Here is an 18,675-nt window from a genome sequence, read left to right as displayed (position 1 = left end):
TTTTATTGTTTGTTTGTTTGTTTTTCCTGAAAATCATCTTTCAGACATTTAACCAAGCATGTAGTTTTATTTATTTCAAACTAGTGATGTCAAACGATTAAAATTTGTAATCAGATTAATCACAGGATTGCTGTGGATTAATTTTGATTAATCACGATTAAATATCATTCATTTTTTGGCATGGTCCTTGTGCCTGCCCGGCCAGCCCAGTATGGATGGTATGGATGTGATACATTTTGTGCTCATTATTAATCACCCTGACTAGTTTCTGTCTTGCACGAGCAATCAAATCTTATCAAAACCCTTTTTGGTGCGTTGACCCTTTAACACAAAGTTCCTGTAGAGAAATAAAAATAAATTTACTCGCGTGAGCAGGATGTCTCTCCGAGCACAGAGAGCTACCTGCGAGAGCGTGAAACTGTCACAGCGTGTGTAAAGCAGACACTGCTCTACAAAAAGGTCAAAACCACACAAAAGTGACATCAACACATAACCCAGTGTTTTTAACAATTGTAGCTCTGTTGTCCAGCCTGCCACCACAAACACTCTGTTCACACTAGGGCAGGGTATCGATTTCTGTTTCTATAACTGATTCGATGTCAATTCACGAGGTCAACCATCAGAAATATTATAATTATGATCATTTATCAGTACATTTATCCATATTTTTATATCTGTGTATTAAAACAAAGCTGACACTTGCGAGACTTTATCAAAGGTGTAACTGAGGATAAAACACAGGAAAATATGAAGGAGATTTTCCTGGCCTGGCTTTCTACAGCACACAACACTCTTAAAATATTCTGCAGTTGAACAAAAACACAAGAACACCATGAATCAAAATATGAACATTACCTGATGTTGCTGAAGTGAAGCAGAGCAAAGTTACAGAGGTTTTATTAGAGACACAGCTAAGATTTTTGTAATTTGGCATAATTTGTAAGAGTTTATATTTCTTCAGTATTGAACAGCAGAAATGAAAGTTTCTTGTCAGAGGCCAATTTTGAAAAAACAAAAGCACTGAACACAACTGAAGACTGGTGTGTAATAAACAAGCGAATAATGCAGAAAACAGATTTTTCATGGGAAACTGGTCTCTGAGTTACTGAGAGAGAGAATTCAGTTCAATTCATTTTTTATATAGTGTCAGATCACAAAAACGGTCACCTCAAGGAAGTTTTTGGGAGTCCCAACAACTCTAACCAAGTATAACACCATAGTTATTGTCTTAATTCACATGTCATGGTCTGAATAAAGCCTGTGTTTTGTGTGGATAGTTATGCTACAATCATGGCCAATAATCGGTATACCATACACACGTTGCTCCACGTTACGTAAAATATTTTAATTGGTGAAAGTAACGAGGTTAGGATTGTAACAACAAAAAAAACACCAAAATAAAAAATGAATATTTCATAAATTTGCTTTATACAACCTGATTGGATCCCTCCATCCTGATGACTGCTGCTGTGGATAATGGACCCAGACCATCCTCTGCATCTCCTACTGGACCTGCAGATAAACACTTCCTTCAACAACTGTTTCAGCTTCACTGACACAAAGATACAGAAAATCTACACCTCACACCACAATCCCTGTACTCAGTTTAGACATAAGATCCTTATTGTGTCATATTATGTATTGATTTATTGAACACTTCACTCTTTGTATTTTTTCTTTCATTGGCTTCATTGAATGCATTTATAAGAGCTCTACAATGTTGTTGTTTTTTGTCTTTTTAATTATTTTTCAAGAAAGTGGATGTGATTAACAACTTCGAGGCAGTAGTACCTTAAACATGACTTTGACCAGAATCTGATTTGTGACATGTGACTGTAAATTCTTCTGTGTTGTCACAGTTCAGTGTCATATTATGTCATATCAGCAGTTTATATCAGTTTTATTTTTTGATTATTAGCATTTCTGGTCTGTTCACTGTGATTTTTCTCTTTATTTTTCATTATAATTTCGGTGACATCTCTAACACTGGTCAGCTCATCACATTTCAGTTCATGACAAACTTGGAAGTTGGAGTCTAAAGGTCTAAACTCTTATGCAGGTTTGAGGCCACAGCCCAGGTAGTAAAAGCAGATATTGTGTTTGGTGGTTATTAATTAACTAGAATACCATTACAACATGTGAATTCTCTAAAAGAACTTTGCTTTCTTGAAGGACTGTAAGGTTCAAGCTGTAAAGATGTGACATTTGATGAGTGTAGAAACTTTCCTGAACTGTAACGTGTTCAGAGACATTCAGAGATCCTGTGTCCCTGAACTCGAACTACTTACAGGATGTAGTCAGTTTACAGTAATACAGTCATCTTTGATTGAATCTGGTCAAAGGAAATTAACTTCACTGGTATACATTTATTTTATAACAAGCATATTTTAATGATGTATTATTTGAAAAAATAAACTTTTGATTTTATGTATTTCAGCTGCATTTTACTCAGAATTATTGCTTCATGTTCATGAGGGTCAAGAATTTTTCTTTGTTTTGAGTGTGAGAGCAGAGGTCTGACAGGTTGACAATCTAAACCCTGTGATGAACTTCTGAAACACAACAGCTTCACCTTCTTTGTGTCATTTTTATGTTCTATTTAGGTTTCGTTTTTTTTTTAAAAGGAGAAGTCAGGATTTTCAACATTTTTCACTTCACTTCACTTTCACTAACGAGCACAAACTGAAAACTATCTGAATGACACACACAGCGCCCTCTGATGGACACAAGTGTTTTGTGCATGTTTCAGTTTAAAACGTGATCGTGATTCATGAAAATGAAAGTAAATTCCGACACTTTTGGACTGAGCTGAGACGCCATTACAGGGAGTCAGATCTCTGCTGCAAAACACACGTTTGGAGGATTTTAATCAGAAAGTTCAAGAGACACTAATTTGGTGAGTTAAAAATACTTTAAGATCAAATGGCTGAGAAAGTCAGACTTTTGGAAAATTTCCTGAGCTGCCATGTGTGTTCAGAGACTTTCAGAGATCCTGTGTCTCTGAGCTGCGGCCACAGCTTCTGTTCAAGCTGCCTGCAGAAATTCTGGGAACAAACTAAAAACAAAAACTGTCCCATTTGTAAAAGAAAATCTTCAAAGGAATATCCTCTGGTGAACTTTACACTGAAAGAACTTGCTGATTCAGTTGCTGGGAGACAGAAATCTGGATCATCTGAGACAGAAAAGGGAGAGAAGAAATTAACAGTGGTGTGCAGTAAACATGAGGAAGAGCCTAAACTGTTCTGTGTGGACGAGCAGAGAGCTGTGTGTCCTGTGTGTGAGTTTTCTCTCCACCACAGTCACAAAGTGGTTCCTGTAGAAGAAGCAGTCAGTGATCTGAAGGAGCAGCTGAAATCTGACTTAAAGTCTCTGCAGGACAAGAGGAACAAATACAAACAAGTGGAGAAAACATACAATGAAGTGATTCAACACTCCAAGAAGCAGCTGTTGTCCACAGAGAGGCAGATCAGAGCAGAGTTCAACAAGCTCCAGCAGTTCCTGAGAGAGGAAGAGGAGTCCAGACTGGCAGCTCTGAGGGAGGAAGAGGAGCAGAAGGGGAGGACTATCAGCAGAGAGATGAAGATGATTGAGGAGCAGATCTCCTCTCTGTCAGACAGCATCTCTGCTGTTGAAGAAGAGCTGCAGAAACACAGCGTGCCATTCCTCAGCAGTTATAAAGACACTCAGAGCAGAGCCCAGAGCTCAGTGTCAGATCCACAGCTGGTCTCAGGAGCACTGATAGATGTGGCCAAACACCTGGGCAACCTGTCCTTCAGAGTGTGGGAGAAGATGAAGGAGAAGGTCCACTTCAGTCCTGTCATTCTGGACCCAAACACTGCAAGCCCCCGTCTCTATCTGTCTGATGATCTGACCAGTGTGAGACGTGGAGACACAAAGCAGCAGCTTCCTGATAATCCAGAGAGAAACACAAAGTATACCAATGTTTTTGGCTCTGAGGGCTTCAGCTCAGGGAAACACAGCTGGGAGGTGGAGGTGGGAGACCATCCACGCTGGTATGTGGGTTTAGTTAAAGAGTCAGTTGACAGGAAGGGAGAGCGCTTTGCTTCACCAAAATATGGAATCTGGTGTTTATTCCATCGCAGTGGAAAATACACTAATGGTGTTGGTCAGACTGTGACAGTGAAGAAGAGTCTCCAGAGGATCAGAGTCCAGCTGGACTATGACAGGGGGGAGGTGTCCTTCTATCACCCTGAAGACATGACTCTGATCTACACTTACAGAGACACTTTCACTGAGAAACTCTTCCCATATTTTTATATTGGAAAAGCAGGAGACGCCAAAACCTCTGATATCAAAATCTGTCAGACTGAGATTTGATTGTAAAGTGATTCTTTATTTTAACTGTTTTTTCAGTACAGCAGCAGGGTTAATTTTAGGGAAATTATTAATCAAACCAACTTCATTATGAGTTTATTTTATTTTATTTTATTTATTAAATGGAACTATTAGCAATTCAATGAAACCAAAGAAACTTTTTCATGTGAAAATCTGACCCACTCGAGTTTCTGTAAGAAATTTTTGCTTTTAATATTCTTGTTTCTTTTAAATTAATATTTTCACAATATTTCTCATGTTGTTTATGTAAATATTTTATTAATTTTAAAATCTAAATGATGATGATTTCTTTGCTTTTCAAAGTTGTTGAGTGTGAACAGTAAACTGTGACACTTCTTTAAAGAAGGATTAATGATTAAACTTGTGTCACATCAGCGAGAGTCAACTTTACAACTAAAGATCTTAATTTTCCTGAATATCAGCATCTTGTTTTCAGTTAAATAACATTTTATAGTAACATGTCTACTTTACAGTTTTCCAAATTCAAAGAAATGACTTCTAAGTTCTGAAACTGTCTCATCAGCAGGTTAAAAATGTTTAAACAGATAAAATTACAATATGTTTACTTCAGCAGCATCTTCATTTCAGCCGTTTCAGTTGATTATTGAAAATCACAAAATGTCTCTGTGAAGTGAAATCAATCAAATTCATTGATTCTGTTGTTTTTGTGTTTGACTGTAAATCAGCTTTCAGACACATTCAGTCATTGGTTCAGATTTATTTAACATGAAATTTCACTTTGATTGTTGTGTAAACATTTACTGACTCTTTAGAATAAATGATCATTTACTTCTGTTGGTTTGTAAATACAAACATTCACATGTAACCTCAGCTCTCTTAAACTGCATATCAGAGAAGACTTGTGCAGTTTGCTTTGATGGAGTCACTGATTCTCACTTTGGTCTGATCCTCACAGAAATCAAATGCAAATGTTGATAACGTTGACATTCTCACACCTGTATGTTTATAAACTCTAACATATGTTGTTTAAGAGTAAAAATAAAATTCAGACGTATCCTACAGAAATATTTACACACCGACAGAGCAGAAAATAGTTTGTATGAACAAAGCTGCAGAGATGTGAGCTGAAGGTCAGATTTTATAATATTTCTTTAAAAACATTTAACGCCTAAACAGGACTGCAAAATGAATTATCCTGACATGCTGCCATGTATGTTGTTGTGAGACTTTCGGAGATCCTGTGTCTCTGAGATGCCATCATAGCTTCTGTTTAAGCTGCCTGTGAAGATTCAGGGAAGAAGCTAAAAACAAATTCTGCCCCACTAGCAGCAGGCAGCCATCTCTGATAGTTTGATCTTCTGATGTTTTATAATAAGGCTTTAATTTTATTTTTTACACTTCACTCTGAGTTTCAGTGTTTCAGTGAATCAAAAGTTATTATAACTCTCATTGCTATTTTATTTTTAGCTAACATGTTAGAATATTGATCACAGAACTGTTCAGCAAGTTGCCTCTGTAACGTGAAACAAAAATCAATTTAGGTGATTTTGTGTTGTTGTGGTCCACACTGCACAGAGACAAGCATAAAACACGAGTAGTTTATGGAACAACTTTAGTATTTGACAGGAGAAGTTCACCTTTTGTTCCACCATTCCTGCCTACTGCACACAGTACATGAAAACTTATTAGAGCAACTTAGAGGTTTCTGTTTGTCTCATCCTGCCAATGGACAGCACAACCTTCATGCACACTACTTATAATTTCACCAAACACTGACTCCTGATGTACTGCAATAAAACCTGATCATGTGGACGCAACTGTGAGCAGTTTTGTTCCTGCAAAAACCACAAGATGGAGACAAAGTTGATATTTTCTCAACAGAATCAGAATCAGAATTGCGTTTATTGAACAAGTATATGCTCAAACACATACAAGGAATTTGTTTCCGGTAGATGGTGTCTCTACCGGATCACAACAATATGTAAATGACTCAATACACACACACATCTATTGCAGTCTAGCAGTGTGAAGCAATGTGAGACTTAGGAGGGAGATGGTGAGGGGAAAGAACATGTTACTGTGTCGGGTGGTCCTGGTCTGCAGGCTTCTGTACCGTCTGTCAGAGGGCAGCAGGTCAAAAAGTCTGTGTCCAGGGTGTGAGGGGTCTGTGATGATTTTCCCTGCGTGTTTCCTGGTTCTTGAGAGGTGCAGGTCCTGGGTGGAGGGCAGGGGGCGCCGATGATCTTTTCAGCTGCCCGTACAGTCCGCTGCAGTCTGCTCCTGTCCTGTTTAGTGGCTGCACCATACCAGACTGTGAAGGAGGAGCACAGGACAGACTCAGTGACTGCAGTGTAGAACTGGATCAGCAGCTCATGTGGAAGACTGTACTTCCCCACTTGTCTCAGGAAGTACATCCTTTGCTGGGTCTTTTTAAGATGTTGGTCTCCCACTTCACCTCCTGGGAGATGGTGGTACCCAGCAGGGGCGGAGCGTGGGGGTGGCTTACTGGGCCCGGGTTGTTTTGTCAGAAGCCCGGGGTCTTTTGAAGTGTAATTTTTTCATAGTTAGATGCCTGGCTGACAACTGTATAAAACAAAAAGTACACACAATATTCGAAGCACATAGTGCACACTGTGGGAATTTACGACTGTGCGTGAATCCCCCCTGATATTGGTATGATCCGAGCTCGGGCACTAAGCGACTGAGCGAGGGGGCGGGGCAGCTGCTGCCAGCAGTGAGTGCGCTGTTGGAGAAACGGAGCCAGCCATACTAAGGAGAGCTTAAGTTTGACCAGGTACCAAAGCAAATCATTCGTACCGTACAAATAATGTAAATATGACGGTGTATCACGAAAGATTGATATCAAACTGATCACTTGACCAATATTACGTTACTTGCTCTTCAAGTGAATCAACAAATGGCGAAATGAAAAGCCGAACAAATGCTATTTTTTTAGAGAGTCTTAGCTTACGTGTGTTTATTTCATATTTTCAGTTCTTACCCTCCCCGACTAAATCGGTTTCAGTTATGTACTGAAATATAAGAATGGACATTCGAGGCTTCTTTCAAAGAAAAAACTCAGGTAAATGTTATTTTATATATTATGCTTTGTATGTTGTTCAGTATATTTCTATGCAAAACAAGAGGGATTTCAGTACACAGCAGGATATTCACATTTGTAACCAGATATTTACATACACTTTAGGGAGAAAACATGAAACATTTTTACTGTACAACATCAATTTAGATTAAACTTTTGTTTTAGATAAATATTGAAATATCTTTTGAATTAGTTAAATGTCAGAATAAAGAGAGACAGAGCTGTCTATTTTTTATCACTTTGATCAATTTTAGGAGTACATATACACTAAGTTTGTTAATTAATAAGAAAACTCCAGATGATTCCATTCTGAGCTGAAGAAGCTTCTGATAGGTTAGTAGAGTCCATGTGAGTAAATTGGTGGCACAGCTGTGGATGCATATAAGGCAAAACACAGAGCCTGTTTTTTTGACATGGGAAAATCAAGAGATGTCAACCAAAACACCAGGAAGACAACTGTGGAGCTCCATAAGTGTGGCTCAATTTTGAATACAATTTGGTGCCATTTGCAATTAAGAAATACAGACAGTTTCTCTCTTTACTCTTAAAGTTAACAAATATGTTTTTTATATTTATCAATCTAAAAAAATAAACATTTAGTCTGATTTGATGTTACAATTAAAAAAGTGTTTGTGTTTTGATCTGAAGAGTACATAAATATCTGGTTTCAGCTGTATATTTGATGATTGTCAGCACAAAGAGGGAGAGAGAGGAACAGAGAGGGAGATGCAGAATGAGGACAGAACAGAGATGAACAAGAGCAGGTGAGACATTTCATTTCATTTCATTTCATTTTTATTTATTTCACACTTGGTACTACAAACAAAAAACAACCACATCTTCTGTCAACAAAACACAACAACCATGTGTGAAAAGGAGCAGGAAGAAGAAAATATTCTTATTAAACCCTGCCCCCTATCTACCATCGAACTTATATCACCGGTGGGCACCAAAAAAATCAGGAACAAACTAATATTGACATTTCTCTCCGGTCGAATCCCAAACCAACATCACATTCATTCGCATTCTTCATACTGAGTTATCGTTTTAAACATATAACACTTTTTAAAACATTGTAAATTTATACAATTCTTTAAATTATAATGAAGTGAATTCCACAGTCTTATACCCCTAACCGTTGTGCTCATTAATCTTTGTGTAGTCCTGGCTAACTGATGTTTAAAATAAAATTTCCTTCTATTCTCTTCTCCCCTTGAACACATCAAAAATACTCTTTGTAACTTAAAAGGCAAAATATTATTTTTAGCCTTAAACATAATTAATAATGTCCGTAATTTCACTAAATCTCCTAATTTTAATAATTTTGATTCTATAAATAATTTATTTGTATGTTCTCTATATTTAACATTATGAATTATTCGTATAACTTTCTTCTGTAATAGGTTTAAAGGTTTTATGGTATTCTCATATGTATTCCCCCAAACTTCAACACAATAGTTGATATATGAAAAAAACAAAGAAAAATATAAAATACGCATTGTTTTATAATTTAATAAATCTCTTATACTACCCAAAATATAAATACTTTTGACCATTTTCTTTCTAATATGTTCAATATGAGATTTCCATGTCAAATTCTCATCCACTATTACACCCAAAAAACGAAATTCAGTAACTCTTTCAATCAATTCTTCCTCTATAAACATAATGACTTTATCCTCCTTTACACGATTGCCAAATATCATATATTTCGTTTTTGTCAGATTCAAAGATAATTTATTTACATCAAACCATTTTTTTATTCTTAACATCTCAGAAGTCATAATTTCAACCAAGTCTTTCAAATTCTCTCCAGAGCAATAAAAATTTGTGTCATCTGCAAATAAAATCGAATTTAACCTTTTAGATACGTCACAAATATCATTAATATATAAATTAAAGAGTTTAGGTCCCAAAATAGAACCTTGAGGAACACCACATACAATCTTCAGTCTTTCAGAAGTATTGCCAAAATAATAAACATATTGCAACCTATTCTCTAAATAACTCATTAACCAATTCAATGCTACTCCTCTCACTCCATAGTTATACAATTTAGAAATCAAAATAGAATGTTGTATCGTATCAAAAGCTTTTTTTAAATCAACAAATACTCCCACTGTGTATTTATTATTATGTGTTGCAGATGAAATATCTTCAATAAAAGTCAACAACGCTAATGCCGTTGACCTATTTTTACGAAATCCAAATTGGTTTTCATGTATTAGTTGATATTTTTCAATAAAACTATCAAGTCTTTGTGCAAAGAGTTTTTCTAGCAATTTTGAAAACTGTGATAAAAGAGACACTGGCCTATAATTGTTAAAACTATGCTTATCTCCTGATTTATATAATGGTATTACTTTTGCCACTTTCATTCTGTCAGGGAATACTCCTGACTGTAGCGAAAGATTAAAAATATAACAAAGAGGAGTACTTATACAATCTATTGTCTTTTTAATTATGACCATGTCTATACCATCACAATCAGTAGATTTTTTATTTTTACAATTTTTTACGATTGCTACTATTTCTTTTATGGTAGTATCGGCTAAGAATATGGAATTAACCATTCTATTATCACCTATCCAGGCTTCCTCATCTCCTGGATCATCATTTTTCCTGATTAGATTTGCTAAAGTAGGTCCAACATTTACAAAAAAAGAATTGAATTCGTTTGCTACTTCGGTCTTATCTTTAACAACTTGATTATTATTAATAAAATAATTAGGCCGAACTTTGGGTGTGTTCTTATTACCCAATACCTCTTTAAAAATATTCCAAATGCCCTTAATATTATTTTTGTTTTCCTGAAAAACTTTATTATAGTAATCTTTCTTAGCTTTCCTCAATATTAATACCAACTTATTTTTATATAGTTTATATTTCATTTCCGCGTTTTTAGTTCTATATATTATATACTCCCTATATAAATTATTTTTCTTTTTACACGCATTTGCAAGACCCTTAGTTATCCAAGGTTTCCTATTTATATTCTTTTTCTTATGCTTAAATGATATCAATGGACAATGTTTATCATACAAGGCCAAATATATATTTAGAAATACTCCGTATGCAATGTTGACCTCATTAACATAAACCTCCTTCCAGTCCGTTTCCATGAGATCTTGTCTAAACCTATTAATTGCTTCATCATTTCTTAACCTTCTATAACTCACAAAACTAGCTTCTTTCTTTCTTTTCATATTTAAATCAAAAATAAAAAAGACTGGTAGATGATCGCTTATATCATTTATGATGAGGCCACTTTCAATATTATTCTCCAAACTATTAATAAAAATATGATCAATTAGTGTTTCTGATTTCTCCGTTATTCTACTCGGCTTTATGATTAAAGGATAAAATCCTTTACCATATAATAATTCAAAAAAATCTGACGAAGCCTTATCATTTGTCACTTTACAAAGATCAATATTGTAATCACCACACAAACATACAGTCTTATTTCCCTTAACCTTACTCAATAAATTTTCTACTGCTTCTGTAAATAACTCAATCTGTGATCCCGGTTTCCTATATATACACGTTACAATTATATTACTTCTCTTTTCTATATCCAATTCTACTGTCACAGACTCCATTAAATCATCCATAACAACAGACATACATTCAACTTTTTTACATTTCAAATCACAATTAACGAAAAGTGCCACCCCTCCTGCCTTTGTCTTAATTCTATTCACAAAGTACAAATCGTATCCTTCAATACAAAAATTACAACCCTTATTCTCATCTAACCATGTTTCAGACAGAGCAATTATTTGAAACTTGCCTCTCAGACTATACAGAAAATCTTCAATCGAAGCAAAACTTCTATAAAGACTTCTGCAGTTAATATGAATTAAAGAAAATGTATTGGCTATATCAACCTTATCCCTGAATTGCTCCTCTGTAAAATAATCACATGTGACATTAATTGTATTAAGCACATTCCTTTCAGGGTCAATACCTACTTCAAAATCATATGATTTATAATCTGTGTCGTCAAACATAATGCATAAATTATTCTAGCGCTATCTATTACCTCATAAGAAAGAGAAGGAAACAAAAAAGAGAAAAGAAGGAGAAAAAAAAAAAAAAGAAAAAAAAACTGAAAAAGGAAAGAAAAGATCCTAAGCAATCTCACATTCATTTATCAACATATTTTAAAGTCCGTTGATCTTGTTATCTTCCATATCCAATTTTTCAATTTCCTTTTGTCCTTTTCCTCCCGAAGTAGCATTTGACCTTGCCAAAAATAAACTAGTTATAGCCATAATTGGTCGCAACCATTTGTCTATCTTAATCATATTATCACGTATAATTGTCCAATTCCTCAAGTTCCTTAATCGTTACAACCTTGGCTTCTTCTGGTGTTCCATTCAGTTTAATCATCACTTTGCAATTCCTGGTCCAGGTTGCTTGAATCTTTTTCTCCTTCCGTAAAATACGAGCTTGTCTTGCAATATCTGCATTTCTTTTTGTAAGATGTTCATTCAGATATACTCCACTTCCTTTCAAAAGGCTGGACCGTCTCAGCAATTCTACTTTGTGTTTTCGATTAACAAATCTCACTACAATTGCTGGAGGAGCATTTTTGTGCCTTCTAGGAAGAGTATAGCATGCAGATATATTGTTACTATGCAGGGGAAGATTTTTACTCGAAAAAAATTCCACAACCTGCCGTTCCAACGATTGTAGCTCCTCCATCGGGGGCACGTCCTCTCCTCGTTTTGCACCAGTCCCAGATTCGGTAACTCTCGCATATGTTCTGTGTTTAGTTTCCAGACCTGTAATGACCATTTCCTCGAGTCGAGCCTGCTGTTCTAGGTCGTCCACCTTCCTTTCCAAAAAATGGATTGTCTTATCTTTCTCCTTGACCAGATCTTTTAGTTCTTTGATTTGCTCCATCATCGACATTAATATTCCTTGTTGCTTATTTACTTTTTCAATTTCCGACGTCAACGAATTAAGTGAATGCTTAATCTCTTCCAGATCTTCTTCGACTTTCTTCATCTTTGCCATTTTGTCTCTCTTTGATGTCAATTATTAGTACCTTTGTTTGCCCAAACAAAATCTATAGCCAGAATTATTTGGAATTTTTTCTTATCACCAAACATTACGGCACCACCGCAAGGACGCCAATCCGGCTGTAATCACGGCGCTAATGCATTGATGCCCGGTATGCCCAATGGCCAGTAGTATACTGCTCTAGTTTTCTGAATAATAATGACACAGTAGGCGGTGGATTACAGGTGACACACATGTTAGTCAAATGATTGTTTACCAAAAGCATCACTGTATCACAGGTACTCATGTATCTCGTACCTAGTGTTTCTTTTTAGGTTTGCTATTTTTCAAATTCTACATTTATTAAGTTATGCAGGCTTGTTTGCACAACAAGGCTAAATAATTATATAAACTTTTCTAAATCTAAATAGTGGACTTTGGTAGAATTAAAAAAATAAGTGTAGTGCAGGTCTATGATGATTTTTAGTGCTACTATCATCTAGTTCTGATTCTGGTTCTGTCTTGGTTAAATCCTCGGTAGTCCTGATTTTGAACTGTTGTAGTCCTGTTTTAATTCCGGATCAGTTCTGGGTCTGGTTGAATTGGGGTTTAGTCCTCATGTCTTGATACAGCCCCGATTGTGTTCTGCCTTGCTGCTTAATTAAAAAACTAGTTTAAGGTGTCCTGCACATGTGATATATATTTTTCCCTATATGAAGTCATTCTTTTTTGAACAAAACTCAAAACAGAGCCTATTAATCTTTCAGTCATTTCTAACCCCCCCCCCCCCCCCCCCCCCCCCCCCCCGCCAAAAAAATAATAATAATCCCACATGCATACTACCCTTTAGGGCTAAGCCCCGGGTGTTTCAAATGTCTGGTTCCGCCTCTGGTACCCAGGAACTTGAAAAACAGTATTATAACACAATTTATTTTCACTTTTTCATATGTAATATGATTTGCTTCAGTAACCTTAGTTCACAAGTAAAACAAAAAAATCAAGACTATAGTTTCAGAAAATATTGCAGATACATTCATTAAAACCTTGTACTGTGTCTGAATATGGTAGCGTGGTGGCAAGAAGCAAGAAAGTCCTGAGTTTGAATCCACCAACTGACTTTCTGTTTGCCTGGGTTTCCACCAACTACTCCAACAGTTAACTGATGATTTCAAATTGCCCGTGGGTGTGAATGTGGGTGAAAACGGTCATTTATCTCCTTGTGTTGGCCCTGGGGCAGACTAGACTGTCTCGATATGACAGCTGGGATAGGCATTTTGTAACAATGTGTCTGTTTCTGACTTTTATATCATCTTGATTAAAACATGACTGCTCTTTTTTTTTTTTTTTTTTTTTTTTAGCATTTTACACTTTCTCTTTTGGTTCAGTCTTGATTTGGATTTGACAAAAAGTGTAAAAAGATTTCTTTATTCTCTATGCATGTTGATGTTGTTGTTAAAGTCATGCTGGGAAAGTGTTTCCTGTGGCAGTTGCTGAAAAACAAAAATGTTGTAAAACTGGTTTAGTATCTGTCAGTTGAAATCCTCCTCAGCAGACTAAAACAACTCAGATTTCTCCTTCTTTCTGTCATGTTTATACTTTATTTAAGTAAAAGCAAATCCTGAGAGCTCAACATATAATTTTCTTCTTTCATTTTCTTTCTGTATGGAAACAAAACTGCCAAGATCTTCTAAGATTGTATTACGACAACACCATCTGCTGGTTGACTTGCTTTTAACAGTCATGAATGAAAACATTTCCACACTGTCAAACAGACTTTAAATTCCACTGCAAGGTGTGAGATCTCCTGCTGAAAAATACAACTACGAAAAATAGACAATTCAACAGGAAGTGCCTAAACTTTTCTGTGTGTCCTGTGTGTGAGTTTTCTCTCCACCAGAGTCACAAAGTGGTTCCTGTAGAAGCAGTCATGACCTGAAGGAGTAGCTGAAATCTGATTTTAAATTCCACTGCAAAGTGTGAGATCTCCTGCTGAAAAATATAACTACGAAGAACTGTCCTGTTGTTGGTTGGATTCTGAAAATAACTGTTAAGATTTTTACACATTTTTTTTACATGCTATGTTAAAATTCACAAAAAAAGATTGTTACTACTGCAATAACATATTTCTTTGTTTCATTTTTAACACATCCTTTCTAAGAGTGTACTAGCATCAGCCTAGTGAAAAGACTAATCGAGTACACATTCTTGTAATGCAGTGATCTCTCCAGAATAAAAAAAAACATGTTTTTGAATGTTTTTTATTAATCCTAAATTAGTGCAGTGTTTCATAAATTCATTTATATGATGAATATGAAATTATTATCAATGGCCTAACACAGTTATATGTGACTCTGTGCATTTACTGTGCAACCTAACATTGATACTGTGGTTTCTTAGACATGTTAGTCAGTGCATTGTAGCATTATCTCGGCACTTATCTGTTTACACTGACTCTATTGGTAACAGTACTGCAGGCACGTGCAGGGGGGGGGCTAGAGGGGCTTGAGCACCCGCCCCTTTCCTGATGGGTGCCCAAAGTGCCCTTTTGATAAGGCAACTTTTTAAAAAAAATTATTATTATTTTTTTAATGTGTGTGTGGGTGCGGAGTCCTGTCTGTGCCCCTCAACAATAATATTTAACTATTAATCACAGTTTTGCTAAATAAAAGGATCTGGCTTGCATCAGTCACATGATCACATTTAACCAATGATCGCCCTTGACGGCAGAACGCGCTGGTTACGAGCCGGGAACGAGCTCACAAAGAGCACGCGCATTTTTAGCGGTCCGGAGCTGTAGGAGAAACACAAGTTAACTCAGAGACACAGACTGATGCGACAAAACCAGTAAGTAGGTGTACAGCGCACACTGTAGTGTGTAGCACCCAGGAGTATTGGCTTATTACGTACACGTTGGTAAGTTGTCTTGTTGCAAACATTACCTGTCCTTTTATTAACTGCACAGGTAGTGCTGGTCATAGCTGCTGGCTACCTGTGTAAGGCTGTCATGGGTCTGTAGCTCTGTCACCGTTTTAGGGAACATATTTAGTTTTAAAGTATTTAGAACATATTTAGTTTTAAAGTAAGTTTCCGGGCTTTTCCTGCCTTTCTGGAGGGATTATATTTCACTAAAAAACGATCTAATATGCATGTCCACATAATTATGCATTATTATAATATTTTAAAAAACACACGCTGTATTTTAAAGAACATACATTAAGAAGCAGATTATATTAGATTTATATTTTAAATAAGACAAAATTTGGATTTTACAGCAGTAAAATGATTGTATCTCTACAGTTTAAAAATGTAATAAGCTTTGCCCCTGCACAGAGTGGATAGTGAAACAAATGGAATCATCATAATGACATTATTTCATATTTATTACTTCCCCCTCCTCATTGCTTTATTATTGTAGCTCTAGTAATAAATAATAATGTAAGGATTCTGGATCAGCACCATGATGCCCATAGTATATACAGTATTCTGAAGAAGGTCTAACATGTCACTGTGTGTGCATGCATGTGTGTGTTTTATTTAGATGGATTTTTAAAAAAAAATATTACTCATGATATAACATTGTCCAGACATGGCTGGTAAGGACATGAGGAGGAAACAGTAGGAGCTGTGTGAGGCTACTAAAGGCAGGGCTATAACATTTTTCTGTCATCATTTTATTATAGATTAAGTGCTGGAGTTGTTAGGTGTGGATAATTAGATTATAGTTTATTGCAATAACAAGTTGTGCCTTGTTCTCAGATAGACAGCAAGTGGAGAGTGATATATGAAATGATGGGATGGAAGGAAGAAGAGAAGCAAAGAGTGATTCACAGGCAGAGCCTAAATTATTTCTCACAGTTTTTTGTTGCCTTATGGTTCCAAGTGCTGTCACCAATCTTTGCATTTTGTTATTATCTCATGACACTTGTTTAATCAGCTACCATCTCTCCTATGGACTTTTTAATGTCTACAGTCTCAGATCAACACTGCCCTGCCCTTCCCATATTAGATTCTTGATGAATGTGTGTTGTTGTTATTCAACCTGGTTCAATGTGCCCCTTTTTAACTTTGAGCACCCGCCCCTTTAAACCTCTCTGCACGGCCCTGCAGTACTGTCTTCAGTGCACTGCTGTTTCTTTAAATGAATGATCAAAATATTTGTTAAATGAGTTTTGTGAGCAGACACCTTCTAGACTTCACATCACTAGAGAGAATCTGTAAGTGAAATCTACTGAACAAAACTTGGAGGAGAACCCATTTCTCTTTAATAAACTTCTGTCCAGCTGAATCTTGTTTCACGTGTTCTCCAAACACTCTGCCTTTTCTTTCAACACATTTTCAGTTCCTTTAACTTCTCGTGTGTTAAGCTCTTCAAAGCATTACAGTTGTTTCCTATAAATATGTTTGTCTTTAATTTCCTAGCAGTTACTGCACAGGTGCATTTATCTAAAAAACAGTAATTGTATGTTAATATTTTTTAACAGGTAGTGGTGCTTGATGACAGAATTCATCATTGCTGAGTCACCAACCTGATTGGATTCCTCCATCCAAATGACTGCATCCAAACTCAGAAAATAGTTTGTATGAACAAAGCTGCAGAGATTTCAGATGAAGGTGCAGCTTTATAATAGTGATGTTTTATTTGTATATTATATTTACACACAAGATGGAGACAAAGTTCATATAATACATACATTTCTTAATGAAACTTTCATACAAATAATATGTTCGTCTTTCAGCTCAACACGTGACTCCAACTTATATTGGTGTTTTATTCGTATATTATTTTTACTCACAACATGGACACAAAGTTTGTATTTTCATTTACGGAAAAACGTTTAAACATTTTATTTCCACTTTCTCACATTTTTAAATGTAAATCGTTAAATGTTAGGAATGACTTACCAGGTAAAAAAGAGCATTAAGACTGAGCCGAGTTCATCTGTAAATATTTTAAATAGACAAATAAAACATATTTTTCTTGTATTTCCATAAACAGTGGGTCTAAATAAATAATTTGTCAGGAGTTATTAAGAAATGTTGAGTTACTATAATTATCAGAGAAAGATGAGTGATTAACTAAAAGTCAGTAAAACTTCATTTATTCTTTTTGCCAATTGAATCTTTTTTTACCCTGCAGACATGCAAAAACCTGTGATATCAAGTCAGACTGAGATTTCATTATAAAGTCAACATTTTCTTATGGGGGGAAAAGTTACAGTGGCAAAGCTTTATCGTAAACATTTGGTTGTTTTTTAAACTTTCTTCTTATTAGCAAACATATTGTCTATGGTTGATTAATATTTTACTCATCAGCACCTGCAGTGATTTTATTGTTTGTTTGTTTGTTTTTCCTGAAAATCATCTTTCAGACATTTAACCCAGCATGTAGTTTTATTTAATTCAAACTAGTGATGTCAAACGATTAAAATTTGTAATCAGATTAATCACAGGATTGCTGTGGATTAATTTTGATTAATCACAATTAAATATCATTCATTTTTTTTCATGGTCCTTGTGCCTGTCCTTGGCCGACGCACCTGCAGCTGATTACCGATGATTCCTCACAACTGTTTGCTGACTCTTCATAAGGCAGGGGCGCTGAGCTACTCCTCGCTGGAATATTGAGTAACTCTAGTTAGTATTGACTGGCTCTGTAGAAAGCAATCATTTCTTGTGCGTACCTACGAGTAACTTTCGTGTTTGTGTGTAGATTTCCCGGAGCTGTGACCCTGGACCCCTGAGTGCGAGTGGAGCTGTTCAGCGTGGAGCGTGTGTGAGGACCTTGTGTTTCCCTACCCTGTGGACCCTTTTCCCCCCGCGTGTATATAGAGCACCCGGTGTGGTTAATAAAGCTCAGTTAAACTGTGTTTCTCAGTCTGCGCCCGAGTCTGTTCTATTCATCCTGACATTTTTAGTCGGTATAAATCGCATTTCATTTTGCATGAGCAAACAGACTCAAGAAAAAAGGGAATACATATGCACTTAACATGCTTATTGAACATCTTGAACATTCATGTTAACAAATAACTCTAAACATTTATCAACATCAATGTGGCCCTGTTACTAAGACTAACTTGTTGACAATGTTCGAGAGGAGAGCTGACCGCTTCTTATTTACAATGTTGCCTGCAACTGAGAACACTCTACAGTTGTGATTTTTCCCTCAGTTTCCCACTCATGTGCCACTGTTAACAAATGTTCAGCAGAGGAGGCTACCCCCCCCCCCCCCCCCCCTCTGTCCCCTTCTG

General features: G+C 36.1%; 1 protein-coding gene and 1 long non-coding RNA gene across 2 annotated transcripts; both read left to right on the top strand.

Moving 5' to 3' along the window:
* The first annotated feature begins 2,812 nt into the window (after positions 1 to 2,812).
* LOC146563039 (nuclear factor 7, brain-like) lies at positions 2,813 to 6,736 on the top strand. Its single transcript, XM_085295383.1, has one exon. The coding sequence runs from the start codon at positions 2,923 to 2,925 to the stop codon at positions 4,336 to 4,338; it is 1,416 nt and encodes a 471-aa protein (XP_085151509.1). The 5' UTR covers positions 2,813 to 2,922; the 3' UTR covers positions 4,339 to 6,736.
* Positions 6,737 to 7,173: 437 nt separating this feature from the next.
* On the top strand, positions 7,174 to 18,278 carry LOC146563038 (uncharacterized). Its single transcript, XR_014894554.1, has 4 exons — positions 7,174 to 7,399; positions 8,089 to 8,181; positions 17,971 to 18,061; positions 18,138 to 18,278. It is a non-coding gene; the product is annotated as an uncharacterized LOC146563038 (long non-coding RNA).
* The last annotated feature ends 397 nt before the right edge of the window (positions 18,279 to 18,675 follow it).

The sequence above is a fragment of the Mchenga conophoros genome, linkage group LG12 (assembly GCF_057382185.1).
Source record: "Mchenga conophoros isolate Kocher_MC1m ecotype Shallow Benthic linkage group LG12, M_conophoros_male_GT1.1, whole genome shotgun sequence".
NCBI lineage: Eukaryota > Metazoa > Chordata > Actinopteri > Cichliformes > Cichlidae > Mchenga > Mchenga conophoros.
The sequence above is the reverse complement of the archived record's forward strand: the minus strand, read 5'-3'. Positions and strand labels throughout refer to the sequence as shown.